General features: G+C 42.7%; 1 protein-coding gene across 1 annotated transcript; it reads left to right on the top strand.

Annotated features, from left to right (window-relative positions):
* Positions 1 to 486: 486 nt before the first annotated feature.
* On the top strand, positions 487 to 1,437 carry LOC308676429 (olfactory receptor 6X1-like; the record flags this gene model as incomplete). Its single annotated transcript, XM_081342245.1, has 1 exon — positions 487 to 1,437. The coding sequence occupies one exon, from the start codon at positions 487 to 489 to the stop codon at positions 1,435 to 1,437; it is 951 nt and encodes a 316-aa protein (XP_081198371.1).
* Between the last annotated feature and the right edge of the window lie 15,552 nt (positions 1,438 to 16,989).

Genomic DNA, 16,989 nt, shown 5'->3' on the forward strand with positions numbered 1-16,989 from the left:
GTAAAAGGTCTCCTGCTTGAGCACAGGTTTGGACTAGAAGAACTGCAATATCCTTTCTAACGCTGTTACTTTGTTATTTTCTTTAAAAGTTATAGAAAATATTTCTCAGTAAGACTACCATTTCACCCTCCACTTATGTATTATTTTCTATGGTCTCTTCAAAACACTGTCTTTCTAAATGGATGTAGAAATGGAATGAAAAGTATTTGTAGAAGACAAGGCAGGTAATGAAGGAAGAACAATTCAAGAGATGGGTGGAGAGCTTTTTAGGCACCTGTTGTGTAGAATGAGGATGCTCGGTGAGGCGACCTAGTGGTGAAGACACTCACCTCCCACTTGGAAGGTTGAAAGTTCAATATCCTAAGCAGTGGCAGATGTTGCTCTCCTAGGATGCAAAGAAACGGCAAACTCTGTGAACTGAAATCCACAAGTTATCAGCTGACAAGCTCAGCATCTTAACACTGAGCCACCACAACACAAGGAAACATGAATCTGACCAACTGTACAAGAACACCTGAATTTATTCTTGTTGGACTGCCAAGTATTTGGGGAATGGAAAGGGTGATGTATGCCAATGTCTTTCTGCTTTATCTCCTTTGTCTGATGGGCAATGGGCTCATTATTATAATAGTAAGCATAGATCACCATCTCCAGAAACCCATGTATTTCTTCCTTAGCAACCTTTCTTTAATTGACATTGGGCATACCACAGCCTTCATACCTAAGTTGTTGATCAATTATATCTCTGGTAGTAATTCCATATGTTTTTATTGCTGCATCATACAGATGTGCTTCTATTTCCTTTTTGGGGTCACTGAATTTTTCATCATCACTTTGATATCCTTGGACAGATACTTAGCCATCTGCCATCCTTTGAGATATGCCATTATCATGACTTCGGGGGTCTGCCTTAAACTGGCAATAACCGCCTGGTTTGTAGGTTTTTCCTCCATAATTTACCAGGTAGTAATGATTGCAAACCTTCCCTTCTGTGCCTCCAACATTATAGATCATTTCTTCTGCGATGTTGGACCCCTGTTACAAATCGCAGGTGGAGATATAGATGTCATTGAAGTTCTTGGCTTCCTTGTTACTATGCTTGTGGTGATGTCCTCCCTGCTTTTCACCCTCATTTCTTACCTCTTCATCATTTGCACCATTCTCCGAATGCCTTCAACCACCAGTCAGCAGAGGGCTTTCTCTACCTGCGCTTCCCACCTGGTTGTAGTCTGCATTTTCTACGGATCAGTCTTTTTTGTCTACTTAAGACCAACCGTCAAGAATTCTTCCTTTGGTGTAATCAAGTCTGTTTCTGTGGTGAACGCCATAGTCGCTCCAGTGTTAAATCCTTTCATTTACACCATTAGGAACAATGAAGTGAAGGAAGCAGTTTGCAAAGCATTACGAAAAAGGATTCCAGCTTTCCCTAAAACGTAGATCTCTTTGGAGAAGCAATCCTATGCTTCAGAGGACTGGAGGCTAAAACACATAAAGAACGATTGCTGGAATTGGGTTTGTCTAGTTTAATGAAAAGAAGGACCAGGGGTGACATGATAGCCATACTCCAATATCTCAGGAGTTGCCACAAAGAAAAGAGAGTCAAGCTCCAAAGCACCTGAAGGCAGGACAAGAAGCAATGGATGGAAACTAATCAAGGAGAGAAGCAACCTAGAACTAAGGACAAATGTCCTGACAGTGAGAACAATAATCAGTGGAACAATCTGCCTCCAGAAGTTGTGAATGCTCCAACACTGCAAGTTTTTAAGAAGAGACTGGACAGCCATTTGTCTGAAATGGTATAGGATTTCCTGCCTTAACAGGGGGTTGGACTAGATGACCTCCAAGGTCCCTTCCATCTTCTTCTTCTTCTTCTTCTTCTTCTTCTTCTTCTTCTTCTTCTTCTTCTTCTTCTTCTTCTTCTTCTTCTTCTTCTTCTTCTTCTTCTTCTTATTATTATTATTATTATTATTATTATTATTATTATTATTATTATTATTATTATTATTATTATTATTATTATTATTATTATTATTATTATACTTTTTAGATGCCAGCCTTGGCCTAAAAGATCATGATTTGACTTGAAAAGTGACTTTCTAAAGCATTTGGTAGTCTCCATCTTTCATGCTAGGAAACATGAAGCTTCAAACTCCTGTTGATTTTGAAGATGGTAGGGAAGAAAGTGGTGTTTCTCATAAATGTATGATAAAAGATGGCAACTACTAAAATTCAACAAATTTCATGAATATAGAGCTAATTAGAATTAAACATCCACGGCTGCCTATCTTGTTTGCAACATTTTATCATTTCTGTCTGGTAGAATTCCCTCTCCCTTTTTTAAAAAAATTAGCTTTACATTTAAATCAACCACCCCAATTTGGTTCCATCCCAATTTCAGACGTCTATAACATCCATAATCTTTGCGAGACTCCTGGACCTACCTCTTTCTAGTAAAATTATGTTTTCTTTTGTCCTAATTGGATTCTCTCGCTTCCAATCTGCCTTATTGGACCTGAGAATTATTTTTTTAAACAATGAAGTCATGTTTAGAAGAATTCTGGGACATCTTTCTACATATTCAATATCCCTTTGTTCATTGGGTTAATAATATACTTTCTGTTTCTGATTTCCTTAAATGAATTTATCCTTCTATATGATATCCCTGAATTGTCCCAAATCTCATAGCATAGGATTTTGTTGAGAAGTTAGGAAGAACAACTCTATTCACAATCCATTTCCAATGATAACATGCAGGTATTCTCTGACAAGCTTACTTTAGCGAAGGTGGAGAAATCAATGGGCAACAGGGTAGGTGACAAGCAGAAGTTTTTGTTCTTTTCATGTGCAATTATGTGATAATCCTGTGATAAAAGGATTGTAGGAGAGCTACTGTGGTTTAGTACTATAAGCATAAAATAGGGAATATAGTGAATGACCCCTGATCATGTATTTGGAATTACAGCTTTTGAATTCAATTCAATCTTGATTAGGTAACTATTGATGAAGATTGGAGTGTGAGTTTTTCCATACCAATTAGGTTATTGCATTTATAATAATGCATTGATTCTGTATCTTGATATGTTCAATAAAATATGTTCTGTAAGCTGCTTGCTTAGATTGGAATTCTTGGATATGCTGTACACCAGGGGTGTCAAACTCAATTTCATTGAGGGCCGCATCAGCATTGCGGTTGCCCTCAAGGGGCTGGGTGGGTGTGGCCAGGGTGGGTGTGGCCTACTGGGTAGGCGTGGTTAGAGTGCATATGGCCTACTGGGTGGGTGTGGCCAGCTCTAGGTCATTCGCATCAAGGGTGCCTATGGGGGCCTGGGCAGGAGTGGGACAGATCTGAGGGTCTCTGGCAGGAGGAGGGTCTCTGGGCCAGGGCCAAGGCAGCGGGGGCCGTTCCCTCACTGTTTCCAGGATGGCTTCGCGGGCTGCATGAAACCACTTCACGGGCCGGATCGGGCCCCCGGGCCTTGTGTCTGCTGTACACTAACACAATATGGTACATTGGTTGTCATGTTGGGCTAGGAATAGAAACACAGATGTTCACGTCCTCCTTTGTCATGGAAACTGTTGAGTGATCTTGGGTCAGTCACAAACCTTTATCTTTATCTTTATTAGACTTATATACCGCCCTTTTCCCGTAGGACTCAGGGCGGTATATAATGACCACTTATTGTGGAGAAATATTGGAAGGATATCAAGGAGAGAGGAAGAAAATAATTCTTAAGATTCTTGTCCACCTATTCCCTGAGTAGTATCATTTACACACAGAGCAGTATACCTGCGGAATTTTCCAAATGTTACAAACGCACACATTTTCTATTAGAAGAATAAATGGAAATCAGAAAATCAGAAGGAGTGGAGAAATCAGAAATTAGAAAATGGAAATCAGAAACCTCTTGTTGGCTGCAGAACAGAAAAAAGTTTCCTGGAGCAGAGTGTGAACTTTGACCCCTAAAAAGGATCTTTCTATGTGTAACACTTTTTCAGGTCTAGGCATGTTACCATTTTATTGAACATTTGAACTTATTTACTGTGACCGTTCAAATCCCATATTTTGGAACTTCTTCTCTTGAGAAATATTCTACTGCCATATAGAATGATATCTAGTCAGTTAGCTAAATTATCACAAAATCCCAGAACTGGCTGAGGAATTCTGGGAGTTGAAGTCCACAAGTCATAAAAGGGCCAAGTTTGGAGACCCACTGGTCTATGGATTCTTATGATAATTGAGAGATAAATATCTCTAGAGATGGTTTCACAACCTTCTAGAAAATGAAGTGTTGCATCAGAAAAGGCATTACATTTCCCTTTTTATTTTGTAGTTGTGTGGGAGCGTGAATTAGACCAACTATAAATGAGTTGCAGTTTATCCTTATTGGATTGGCTCGAGAGGACCTCCTGTCTTGGGATGGCACATGAAGTTTGATCCAAGGGATTTCAGCCTTCAGTATATTCCAGGTATCGTGCATGGATCCTCAAGGGAAATTAAAGGCAAATATCCTTAGAGACTGTCTCCCAAGCTTCTTTATAGAATCACTAAAGAAAGATTCTGTGATGCAATCTGCTGTAGGTTCTTTAAATGTCAAAGAAAATATTTTTTCAAAAAGTCTACCATTTCCCCTTCAACACATAGTGTATCATATTTTGTGGTTCTTGAAGACATAGTCTTGATGAATGAATAGAGATAATAATAATAATAATAATAATAATAATAATAATAATAATAATAATAATAATAATAATAATAATAATAATAATAATAATAATAATAATAATAATAATAATAAGAAGAAGAAGAAGAAGAAGAAGAAGAAGAAGAAGAAGAAGAAGAAGAAGAAGAAGAAGAAGAAGAAGAAGAAGAAGAAGAAGTTGGAAGGGACCTTGGAGGTCATCTAGTCCAACCCCCTGCTCTGGCAGGAAACCTATACCATTTCAGACAAATGGCTGTCCAGTCTCTTCTTAAAAACTTCCAGTGTTGGAGCATTCACCACTTCTGGAGGCAGGTTGTTCCACTGGTTAATTGTTCTAACTGTCAGGAAGTTTCTCCTTAGTTCTAGGTTGCTTCTCTCCTTGACTAGTTTCCATTCATTGCTTCTTGTCTTACTTTCAGGTGCTTTGGAGAATAGCTTGGCTCCCTTTTCTTTGTGGCAGCCCCTGAGATATTGGAACACTGCTAACATGTCACCCCTCACCCTTCTCTTCATTAAACTACACATACCCATCTCCAGCAACCGTTCCCTATATGTTTTAGCCTCCAGTCCCCCAATCATCTTTGTTGCCCTTCTCTGTACCCTTTCTAGAGTCTCAATATAATTTTTACATCGTGGTGACCGAAACTGGATGCAGTATTCCAGGTGTGGCCTTACCAAGGCATTGTAAAGTGGTATTAGTACTTCACGTGATCTTGATTCTATCCCTCTGTTAATGCAGCCTAGCACTGTGTTGGCTTTTTTGGCCGCTGCAGCACACCGCTGGCTTATTTTGTAATGATTGTCTACTAGGACTCCGAGATCCCTCTCACAGTTACTGCTATTGAGCAAGCTACCACCTATACTATACCTGTGCATTTGATTTTTCCTGCCTAAGTGTAGAACCTTACTTTTTTCACCACTGAATTTCATTGTGTTAGATAGCGCCCAATATTCGAGTCTGGACAGATCCTCCTGGACAGATGAAGTGAAGCCCACAAAACAGGTAATGGAACAAAAAGTCAAGGTAAAACTGGAGAGATCTTTAGGTCCATGTTTTATAGAACAAATACCTGGAACAGAATTTCACAAATTTTTTTCTGTGGTTCTTCAAAACATTGTCTTGATGAATGAATAGAGAGCTGGAGTGAAAGATATTTGGGGACAACAAAGCAGACAATAAAGAAAGAACAAGTCAAGGTAAGGATGGAGAGATCTTTAGATCCATAGAAGAAGCATATGGAACAGAATTACACCAGGAAAGTAAGGATTAGTTTCTAGCATATACACAAAACTAACTGCCCACAGAGGGAAACATCTTGGTTTTCATGTTTCTATAAACATTTATTTACCTTTATCTCCATTATCTAAATTTTCAATCTCTTTCCATTGGTGGATGCATTTGTGGACCATATATGAATCCCATTCTCTCTATCAGGTGACTTTACATTCTCATTTGTTGAGAATCTCTGATAATATTCACCTTATTGCACAATGTAATCTTCCATACTTTCATAACTTTCTCCCTGTACTTGTATTCATTCACCTAAATACATTTTCTCTCAGCCAGCTGTCAGTGTCTCCATGTCATCCGTAGAGATTCTTCTTCTTTTTCATAATTTTTCTATCACTTCCCTTATTTTGTTTTTCAGTATTTTACTACTCTCTTCCAAAATATCAGCATGTATTTAAGAATCTGGAAATAACAAATGCAAATTTCAGACACCACATTGAGCCCTAATAGTATTTTTGTTTTTTGGGCCTCATAAGTTTTGGATTCCAGTGATGGAGATTTAGAAGTCATAACTCGTATTCTAAAATTTATATTAAAATGTCTCATTTAAAATCCTAAGTATGCACAACTGTCCTTAACTTGATTTGAAAATAAAATCTTACAGGATATAGAATAACAGAGTTGGAAGGCACCTTGGAGGTCTTCTAGTCCAACCCCCTGCTCAGGCAGGAAATCCTATACCATTTCAGACAAATGGTTGTCCAATCTCTTCTTAAAAACCTCCAGTGATGGAGCACCCACAACTTCTGGAGGCAGGTTGTTTCACTGATTAATTGCTCTCATTGTCAGGAAATTTCTTCTTAGTTCTAGGATAGATCTCTCCTTGAAAATTTTCCATCCGTTACTTCTTGTCCTGTCCTCCAAGTGCTTTGGAGAAACGATCTACCTTCTCTTCTCTATGACAGCCCTTCAATATTGGAAGACTACCTGTCATCATGGCACCTGTCATCCTTTTCTTCATTGGACTAGAAATAGCCTTGGTGGAGCAGTGGGCTAATGCCTCCTTAAGTAACACCAGCTGCCTGCAATTAGTGCAGGTTCGCATCCCACCAGGCTCAAGGTTGACTCAGCCTTCCACCCTTCCGAGGTAGGTAAAATGAGGACCCAGATTGTTGGGGGCAATAAGCTGACTTTGTAATAATGCCGCTTGGGGTGTGTGTGAAAGCCCTAATAAGCAGGCATATACATAGAATGAAGGCTACTGCTAAGCTCGTAAGCCGCCCTGAGTCTTCGGAGAAGGGCGGGATATAAATGGAATTAAAATAAAATAAAAATAATAAAATATGATTTTGTCTCCAGTCCCCTAATCAACTTTGTGTCTCTTATATTCTCTGAGTTGTTATGCTGTGTTATGTTATGTCAGTCATGTCATGTCATGTTACGTTTTATCAATGAAGGAGACTATTTGTAGCTCAGGGTTGAAATGCTCTCTGAGCTTGCTTGTTTTTTTGCAGATGTTCCTTTACCCCAACTAGGTAACATCATCAGTGCTAGCAACACTCTAACACTGCTGATGTTATCTAGTTAGGGTAATGAAAGATTTGTAAGAAAACAAGCATGCTCAGAGAGCACCCAGGACCCCTCATGTTACATTCTCTTTTCTAATTTCCAATTGCAACAGCAATGTCTCAAAAGTGTTTTTTGAAATGTAACTAAATGTTGTTTTGAGGAAGGTTTCATATTTTGTCTCTTTGTAACAGAAGGGGAACATGAACTTGACCAACTGTTCCAGAATAACTGAATTTTTTCTTGTTGGATTGCCATGTGTTTGGGGAATGGAAAATGTGATGTATGCAAGCATCTTTCTGATCTACATCCTGTGTCTGATAGGCAGCAGGCTCATCATTGTCATGGTAATTGTGGACCACCGTCTCCAGAAGCCCATGTATTTCTTCCTTAGCAACCTTTCTTGCATTGACATTGGACACACCACAACCTTTATCCCTAAATTGCTGGTCAACTATCTCTCGGCAAAGAATTCCATCTGTTTCAACTGTTGCATTACTCAGCTGTATTTTTACTTCTTTTTTGGAGTCACGGAATATTTTATCATCACTTTTATATCCTTGGACAGATACTTAGCCATTTGCCATCCTTTGAGATATGCCACCATCATGACCTCTGGGGTCTGCCTGAAACTATCAATAGCAGCCTGGTTTGGAAGCTTTTTCTCCACTCTTTATCAGAAAATCAGGGTTCCAAACCTACCCTACTGTACATCCAACATTATCAATCACTTCTACTGTGAGGTGAGACCAGTGTTGAAGATTGCAGGAGGAGATATTAGAGTCATTGAAGCCCTGGGGTTCTTAATTATGGTGATGGTGGTAATGTCCTCCCTTTTCTTACAAAGCCCTACATGGCATGGGTCCGGATTACCTATGGCAACACCTGCGACCAGCGTCAACTTCCCTCTGTCCAGTGCGCTCCCACAGAGAGGGCCTCCTCAGGGTGCCTCCGATCAAAGAATGTCGATTGGTGGCCCCCAGGGGGAGGGTGTTCTCTGTGGGCGCGCCAGACCTGTGGAACCGCTTGCCGGTTGAGCTCCGGATGGCCCCCGACCTTTGCTCCTTCCAGCGCGATCTAAAAACTTATTTATTCGAGCAATCTGACCTGGTTTGATGGGTTAGGATTGGGGTTTTAATATGTCTTTTAATTATTGTTTTATATTCGGGCATAATATTTAATTGTTTTTTAACTTTTGTATTTCGTTTTTATATTTATTGCCCTGTACACCGCCCTGAGTCCTTCGGGAGAAGGGCGGTATAAAAATATAATAAATATAAATATAAATATAAATATATATATTTTGACCATCCTCCGAATGCCTTCAGCCACCAGACAGCAAAGAGCTTTCTCTACCTGTGCTTCCCAACTGGTTGTAGTCTGCATGTTGTATGGGTCAGTCTGTTTTGTCTATTTAATACCTACAGTCAAGAACTCTTCTTTCAGTAGCATGAAGGTTGTTTCTGTGGTGAATACTATAGTTGTCCCAATGCTGAATCCTTTAATTTACACCGTTAGGAACAGCGAAGTGAAAGAAGCAGTTTGGAAAGCATTAAGAAAAAAATCTCTGGCTTTTCCTAAAATATAAATGCAGACAGAAGTAAAGTGAACATTTTTTGCTGGACTTGGGTATGTCTAATTTAATGAAAAGAAGGACTAGGGGTGGGATGATAGCAGTGTTCCAAAATCTCAGGGGTTGCCCCAAAGAAGAGGGAGTCAAGCTATTCTCCAAAGCACCTGAATGCAGCACAAGAAGCAACAGATGGAAACTAATCAAGGAGAGAAGCCACCCAGAACTAAGAAGAAATTTCCTGACAGTTAGAATAATTAATCAGTGGAAAGACTTGCCTCCAGGAGGTGTGAATGCTCCAACATGGGACGTTTTTAAGAAGAGACTGAATAGCCACCTGTCTGAAATGGTATAGGGCTGTGGTGGCGAACCTATGGCACATGTTCCACAGGTGGCACGCAGAGCCCTCTCTGTGGGCACACGCGCCATCGCCCCAGTCCTAGGCCTTCAGCTGGGTTTTACAAAGCCTTTTTACTTTAGGCCTCCGCCGCCCTGTGCAAAAAAAAAAAAAGTTTCAATCCATCAATCAATCAATTTCAACTTCTCATGGGAAAAAAAAAGATCTTGCAAAGTTGGAATCAATTGAACTTTTAGTCCCACATAGCAGCAGAGGAAGTGACATGTTAGAGCTGGAAGAGAAGATGCCATGTGGGGTGGGGGGAGCAGCAGGAGTAGGGTGCTCCATGTGAGGCGTGGGGCGGGTCCTGTGAATGGGGTGGAGAAGCAACGCAGCGGTACTACCATGGTGGTAGACCAGTTGCTTCCCTCCCCCTGCCAGACACCTGCCAAAGCTGTACACGGTAGGTTGCTGCTTCCCCAGATGCCCTCGCCTCCCCCAAATGTTTTTTTTACTAACTTGCCTTTCAGCTGCATTCCATTTTTCCATTCACTTCTCAGCCTTTGCCACGTGTTTGTAGGACTATCAATTTAAAATAAGTTCCATGAGACTTTCTAACTTCTCACGAGATCTCAAGAAGTTAGAAAGTCTGATGGAACTTTTTTTTTTACCAATAGTCCCACAGACACAAGACAAAGACTGAGAAATGAATGGAGAACAGAATGCAGCTGAAAGGCAGGTTAGTAAAAAGAAGAGGCAAGGGCATCTGGGTGGGGATGGGGGTGGCAACCTTACCCTGCATGGTGGCAGGAGGGTGGGGGACGTGTCCTTCCCATGCCAGGCCAGCGCCTCCCTGAACCTCCAGAACTTCACCTGCTGCTTTGGTGGCTCTATAGGCAAGAGCTGCAAAGTTTTCTTCTCTGTCAGAGAATTTCACAGCTCTGCCTACAGAGCCACCAAAACTGTACTAAATGGGCAGGTGAGGGGAGAACCTGCTCCACTTGTTCCACGGCCTCATGGAAGCGGCATTGCACAGGAGGCGACAAATGGCCAGTTTTGGCTTGGCGTGGCTATTTGCTGCCTCGCGTATTGTGCCCAATGCTGCTGCAATAACGCTCAGGTGAAAGCGGCTGTGGAACAAGTGGGGCAGGTTTCCCCCTCAACTACAGCTTTGGTGGCTCTGTAGGCAGTGCTGCAAAGTTCTCTGGCAAAGAAGAGAACTTTGCAGCTCTGCCTACAGAGCCACCAAAGCAGCAGGTACCGGGCCAGGGAGGGTCCAAATTTGCCCGCCGGGGCTGTCCCAGAAATGGCAAGGGACTGGCTCCTGCCGCCCAGCCCTGACCCACCCAACCTGGCTGGGCACCCTCCCAGTGTACGGACAGGAAACGGCGAGTGCTCTGGGCCTGGTGGTTTGCAGCAGCAGCTGCAACTCATTTGCCTCACCCTGCCCCCCTACCCCTCCAGCCTTGCTTGTCACACCCGGCCATTCCCCACCTTGCCGGGCCTCTCCTTGTCCGGTTTTGTTGCACCATGCCTTTCCTCATTTGGGACTTGGCATTCTGTAAGCCTAGTGCCCCAGGGCACACCTGGCCCATGGAATGAAAGGTGCAGAGATGGGAGTGTGCAGTGGCACAAGCTGAGCATCAGCCGGTTCCCATTTGCCCTATCCACCACGTTGTAGGGCAGTCATGCAGAGCTTCAGCCGGCAACTTGTGGTGACTGGAGAGAAAGGGTGAGAAGGAGGAGAAAGCAGGAAGGGTTTTTCTGTGTGTGTGTCTCTGTCTCTCTGTGTGTATGTGTGTATGTGTGTGAAAGAGAGAGAGAGAGAGAGCAAGAGAGAGAGAGAGAGCCATGAGGGGAAGAGGAGGAGGAAGAAGCTGAGGTGTTACAAAAAAGGGGAGCCTCCCCCTTTCTTCCCCTCTTCTCTTTAACCTACTCCCACTCCATTCAGGTGCAGCTGGGAAAGAAGGGGGAGAAAGCAAGGGGAGTTTTTTGTGTGTGAGGGAGAGAGAGAAAGAGAGATTGAGCCAGCAGGGAAGCGAAAGTGTGGGGAAAAGGAAAGTGTTGCAGAGTAAGCAAACATACAAAAAGGGGATCTCTCTCTGTCTCTCTCTCTCACTCACTCACACACTTCCCCCATCCCCTTTAATATCATCTCTTCCCCACCCCCTTCAATATCATCTCTTTCCCCCTTTAATATCATTTCTTCCCCACCCCAATATCATCTCTTCCCCCACCCCTTCAATATCATCTTTCCCCACCCCTTTTAATATCATCTCTTCCCCCACCCCCTTTAATACCATCTCTTTCCCCCTTTAATATATCTCTTCCCCACCCCTTCAATATCATCTCTTCCCCCACCCCCTTTAATATCATCTCTGTCCCCCTTTAATATCATCTCTTCCCTACCCCCTTCAATATCATCTCTTTCCCCACCTTCAATATCATCTTTCCCCACCCCTTTTAATATCATCTCTTCCCCCACCCCCTTTAATATCATCTCTTTCCCCCTTTAATATATCTCTTCCCCACCCCCTTCAATATCATCTCTTCCCCCACCCCCTTTAATATCATCTCTTTCTCCCTTTAATATCATCTCTTCCCCACCCCCTTCAATATCATCTCTTTCCCCCTTTAATATATCTCTTCCCCCACCCCTTCAATATCATCTTTCCCCACCCCTTTTAATATCATCTCTTCCCCCACCCCCTTTAATATCATCTCTTTCCCCCTTTAATATCATCTCTTCCCCACCCCTTCAATATCATCTCTTCCCCCACCCCTTCAATATCATCTCTTCCCCCACCCCCTTTAATATCATCTCTTTCCCCCTTTAATATCATCTCTTCCCCACCCCTTCAATATCAGCTCTTCCCCCACCTTCAATATCATCTTTCCCCACGCCTTTTAATATCATCTCTTCCCCCACCCCCTTTAATATCATCTCTTTCCCCCTTTAATATATCTCTTCCCCACCCCTTCAATATCATCTCTTCCCCCACCCCCTTTAATATCATCTCTGTCCCCCTTTAATATCATCTCTTCCCTACCCCCTTCAATATCATCTCTTTCCCCCTTTAATATATCTCTTCCCCCACCCCTTCAATATCATCTTTCCCCACCCCTTTTAATATCATCTCTTCCCCCACCCCCTTTAATATCATCTCTTTCCCCCTTTAATATCATCTCTTCCCCCACCCCCTTTAATATCATCTCTTTCCTCCTTTAATATCATCTCTTCCCCACCCCTTCAATATCATCTCTTCACCCATCCCTTCAATATCTTCTTTCTCCACCTTCAATATCATCTCTTCCCCCACCCCCTTTAACATCATCTCTTTCCCCCTTTAATATCATCTCTTCCCCACCCCCTTCAATATCATCTCTTCCCCAATCCCATCAATATAATCTCTTCCCCCACCCCTTCAATATCATCTCTTCCCCCACCCCTTCAATATCATCTCTTCCCCCATACCATTTAATAACATCTCTTCCTTCACCCCCTTTAATATCATCTCTTCTGTCTCCTTCAGCAGGACCCAGGCAATGCCTCTCACAGCTCCAGCTGAATCTCTGCCTGAAGACTGTGCGAGGCTGCCTGCCACCCCCAGTCAGCTGGAGCTGCATATGCTGATCTTGGGCTCTCAGCAGGACTCAGGCAACATGCAGTTACAGCTGACTTTCCCACAAGCCTGTGCAGCACTGCTGCCGCTTCACCTCACCCACTTTTACACTTTTTTTTACATATTTTTTTTACAGTGCTGTTCAACCCATCGTATGTATGGCCAATGTATCACCCGTCAAAAAGCCCTGTCATGGACCACAGTTCACATAATCTTGCGGCTATGCTGGCTAGAAATGTAATGCCTTATTTTCTCTGCAGTCTGCGCCTAGGAGACAGTAGGTCTGTGGGATTTAGATGTTTTTAAACATTTGTTTCTTCTGCCTAATTTATTAAATCAACATCTAATTCGAAATTAAATGTTTCTGAGAAATCCAAGTTAGTTTACAAAAAAAAAACCCTTAAAGACAGCTATTGTAAAGCATCACCAGCACTGCTTAAAACAATATTAAAATGTGTATTTTAAGAAAGAAAAAAATAGTAGTAATTTACTTAGTGCTGTTTGACAGTAAAATGTGGTGTTGTTCTATATATGCCAGGCTGAACAGTGTTTGGAGTTGCCTCTAAATGGGTGAGGGATGCACTGTTCATATTTTCCTTGGAAAAAAGTTCTATAATTGGGGTGCTGTCTCTGAGAAGGCTCTGCTCATGGCCACTATTCTATAAACCAAACCAGGGGGACAATCTGGTCTAAATGGATGGTTAGCATAGATGATTAGAGGGCTGGAAGCTAAAACATATGACAAATGTTTGTGGGAATTGGGTTTGTCTAGCTTAGTTAAAAGGACTAGGGGTAGTGACATGATAAAAGGTAAAGGTAAAGTTTCCCCCGCACATGCGTGCTAGTCGTTCCCGACTCTAGGGGCCGGTGCTCATCTCCGTTTCAAAGCGGAAGAGCCAGTGCTTGTCCGAGGACATCTCCGTGGTCATATGGCCGGCATGACTAGACGCCAAAGGCACACGGAACGCTGTTACCTTCCCACCATAGTAGTCCCTATTTTTCTACTTGCATTTTTACGTGCTTTCGAACTGCTAGGTTGACAGAAGCTGGGACGAGTAACAGGCGCTCAGTCTGTTACATGATAGCAATGTTCTAATATTTGATGGCTGCCACAAAGAAAAAGGGGTCAACCTATTTTCCAAAGCATCAGAAGGCAATAATAGATGGAAACTAATCAAGAAGAAAACCAGCCTAGAACTAAGGACTTGTGAAAACAACTATCCAGTGGAACGGCTTGCCTTCAGAAGTTGTGGATGCTCCATCACTGGAGGCTTTTAAGTAGAGATTGGATATTCCATTGTCTGCAATGGTATAGGTCCCCTGCTTGATCAGGGGCTTGGACTAAAGACCACAAAGGTCTCTTCCAACACTCTTTGAGAGAAGCACTGCCAATCTCTCCTTCTCCCCTCGTCCCTTCCTGGGCAGGGAGAGAGGGAGGGAAGGAAGGAAGGAAGGAGGGGAGGGAAGCAGGAAGAAAGAAAGGTTAGGAAAGAAAGAAGGAGATGGGAATGAAAAGGAGGGAGGCAGGGAAGGAGGGGAGGGAGGGAGAGAGGGAGGGAGAGTGGAAGGAGATTGGAATAAGAGGGAGGGAGGATTTGAGGGATGTCCTGCCTTAGCACTTGGCCACCAGCAGCCCTGTTGCCCTTTCGCCATTTCCTTGTGGTCTCCCATCCTATTGCTGAGGATGCTTTGGTTACAAAGCCAGGTCTCCTTGCATGGAGAGGGAGTGGGCCTCCCTCTGACCCATGAACTTTGCCCTCCTGCACCCACTGTGAGCAACCTGGCCAAGGAGAGTGAGCACAGAAGCAGTAGCCCTGAGGATGAGGTAAATGCAGCTGGGAACCCCCTTGGGGAAGTACAGCTAGGGTAACCGGGCCTCTGGGGTCCTGGTGCCATGGGAGCTCAAGGGCCAGATTGGACACTTGACCTCCACTGCTCAGGTCTCCAGGCAGTCTATGCCACCACCCAGGGGCCCCCTGCATGGCCTGAGGATCAGTGAGCCTCTTCCAGTGAACCATGCTCTGGCACTTGCCCCGCTTCCACTCCCCTCCCCTGGAGACCCTCAGATCGGCCCTCTAAAAGATTTGCCATCACTGGTATAGGCATTGATTAAAAAAAAGTTCCATGAGACTTTCTAACTTCCTGAGATCTCATGAGAAGTTAGAAAGTCTCATGGAACTTTTTTTTTTACCAATAGTCCCACAAACACGTGGTGAAGGCTGAGAAGCGAATGGAGAAATGGAATACAGCAGAAAGGTAGGTTAGCAAAGAAAAAATGCTTGGGGAAGATGAGGGCATCTGGGTAGGGATGGGGTGAGAACCTAACCTGTGCAGCTTCAGCAGGTATCTGGCAGGGGGAGGGAAGCAACTGGTCTACCACCATGGTAGCACTGCCGCATTGCTTCTCCATCATATGCACAGGCCCTGCCCCACCTCTCACATGGAGTGCCCTACTCCTGCTGCTCCACCCACCCCCATGTGGCACCTTTTTTCCAGCTCCAAAACATCACTTCCTCCACCACTGTGTAGGACTAAAAGTTCAATTGATTCCAACTTTGTGAGGTCTTTTTTTTCCTGCGAGGTTGAAATTGATTGATTGAGTGAAAGTTGATTTTTTTTGAAACAGGGCGTTGGAGGCCTAAAGTGAAAAGGCTTTATAAAACCAAGATGAAGGCCTAGGACTGGGAAGACGGCACATGTGCCCACAGAGAGGGCTCTACGTGCCAAAGGTTTGCCACCATGGGCCTATACCTATGCCTACATTTACATCTCTATTTTGGTTTATGGATCCCAAGATTTTACTTTTCCCTTGTAGCTCATTCCTTTTTGCCTCAGGAGGCTTTCCGATGGTTTTAACTTGTTTACATAGGTGACAGTGTCACTATCATAGTGAAATTAGCTTGTTTGTCTCTTCCAAATCCTATGGGTCCCTTTGGAAAAAGGAGGAACTGACCCTGAAGGATGTCATTTGTTGTTCCCATGATATTCCTTCCCATGGATGGAAAACCCAATGCTTTGTAAGTTGATCTGATAGTATGTTACACTCCATTTCTCTTTGAAAAACATCTCAAGAATACAGGGCAAACTGATCTACTTCAAAGATCTTGTTGCAAACAGAGGCATTCGCTCACAAAAAGAAGACACTCATGATAGATGTTATTATTCATTGAGTTACTGTTAATAGTAATGCCTCAAGTGATGTGCAAGGATCCTAGCCTTCAGTGTGGCTTTCATAAGCCTGTTCCTATTTACCACACATATCATCAGCATGAAGATGTTAACATTGCTGGCATTATTTCTGTATTTTTAACATTTTCTAAACCCATTGATTTCAGTCAAAATCCTTCTCAGGGATTGCACGATGGACTAATGTAAGTACAACATCATTTCATTGTCAGATTCTGGACATTGCTGTTAAATGACATGAGGCTTCAAGTCTTTTTCTTTAATGACAAAAGATTTGGAAAGAAGCATCTTAAACAGGATGCTAGATTTATTCCATGTGAAAATATATTCTGCTTCAGTTTCCACGTAAAGTTGAAATACGACCAAATCTCCATTTATATATATATATATAATATCCCATCTAAATATATATAAATATAGAGTGATGTATGTCTTCATTTATGAAGATAGCAATATCACTTAAACTCATACACTCCTCTACAGTGCATTACTGCACTGTCTGAGCAGTTTATAACATCAGCATATTTTCCCCAAAAAATTAGGTCCTCATTTTACTCACCTTGGAAAGATGGAAGGATGAGTCAACCTTGAGATGATCAGGATAAAATTCCTGGCAGTTGGCAAGAACTCCAGCTCCTAGGAGGGTATATATGTACTATATAGTATTTTGCTTTGCATTTTTGAGGATCTTAGATGAATAATAAAAACACATTCCACAAACATGTTGTACTGAAAAATTTGAAATGCTGTAATAAGAAACAAACGACTCTCAATGC

The sequence above is a fragment of the Vipera berus genome (genome assembly GCF_964194415.1).
Source record: "Vipera berus genome assembly, chromosome: W".
Classification (NCBI taxonomy): Eukaryota; Metazoa; Chordata; class Lepidosauria; order Squamata; family Viperidae; genus Vipera; species Vipera berus.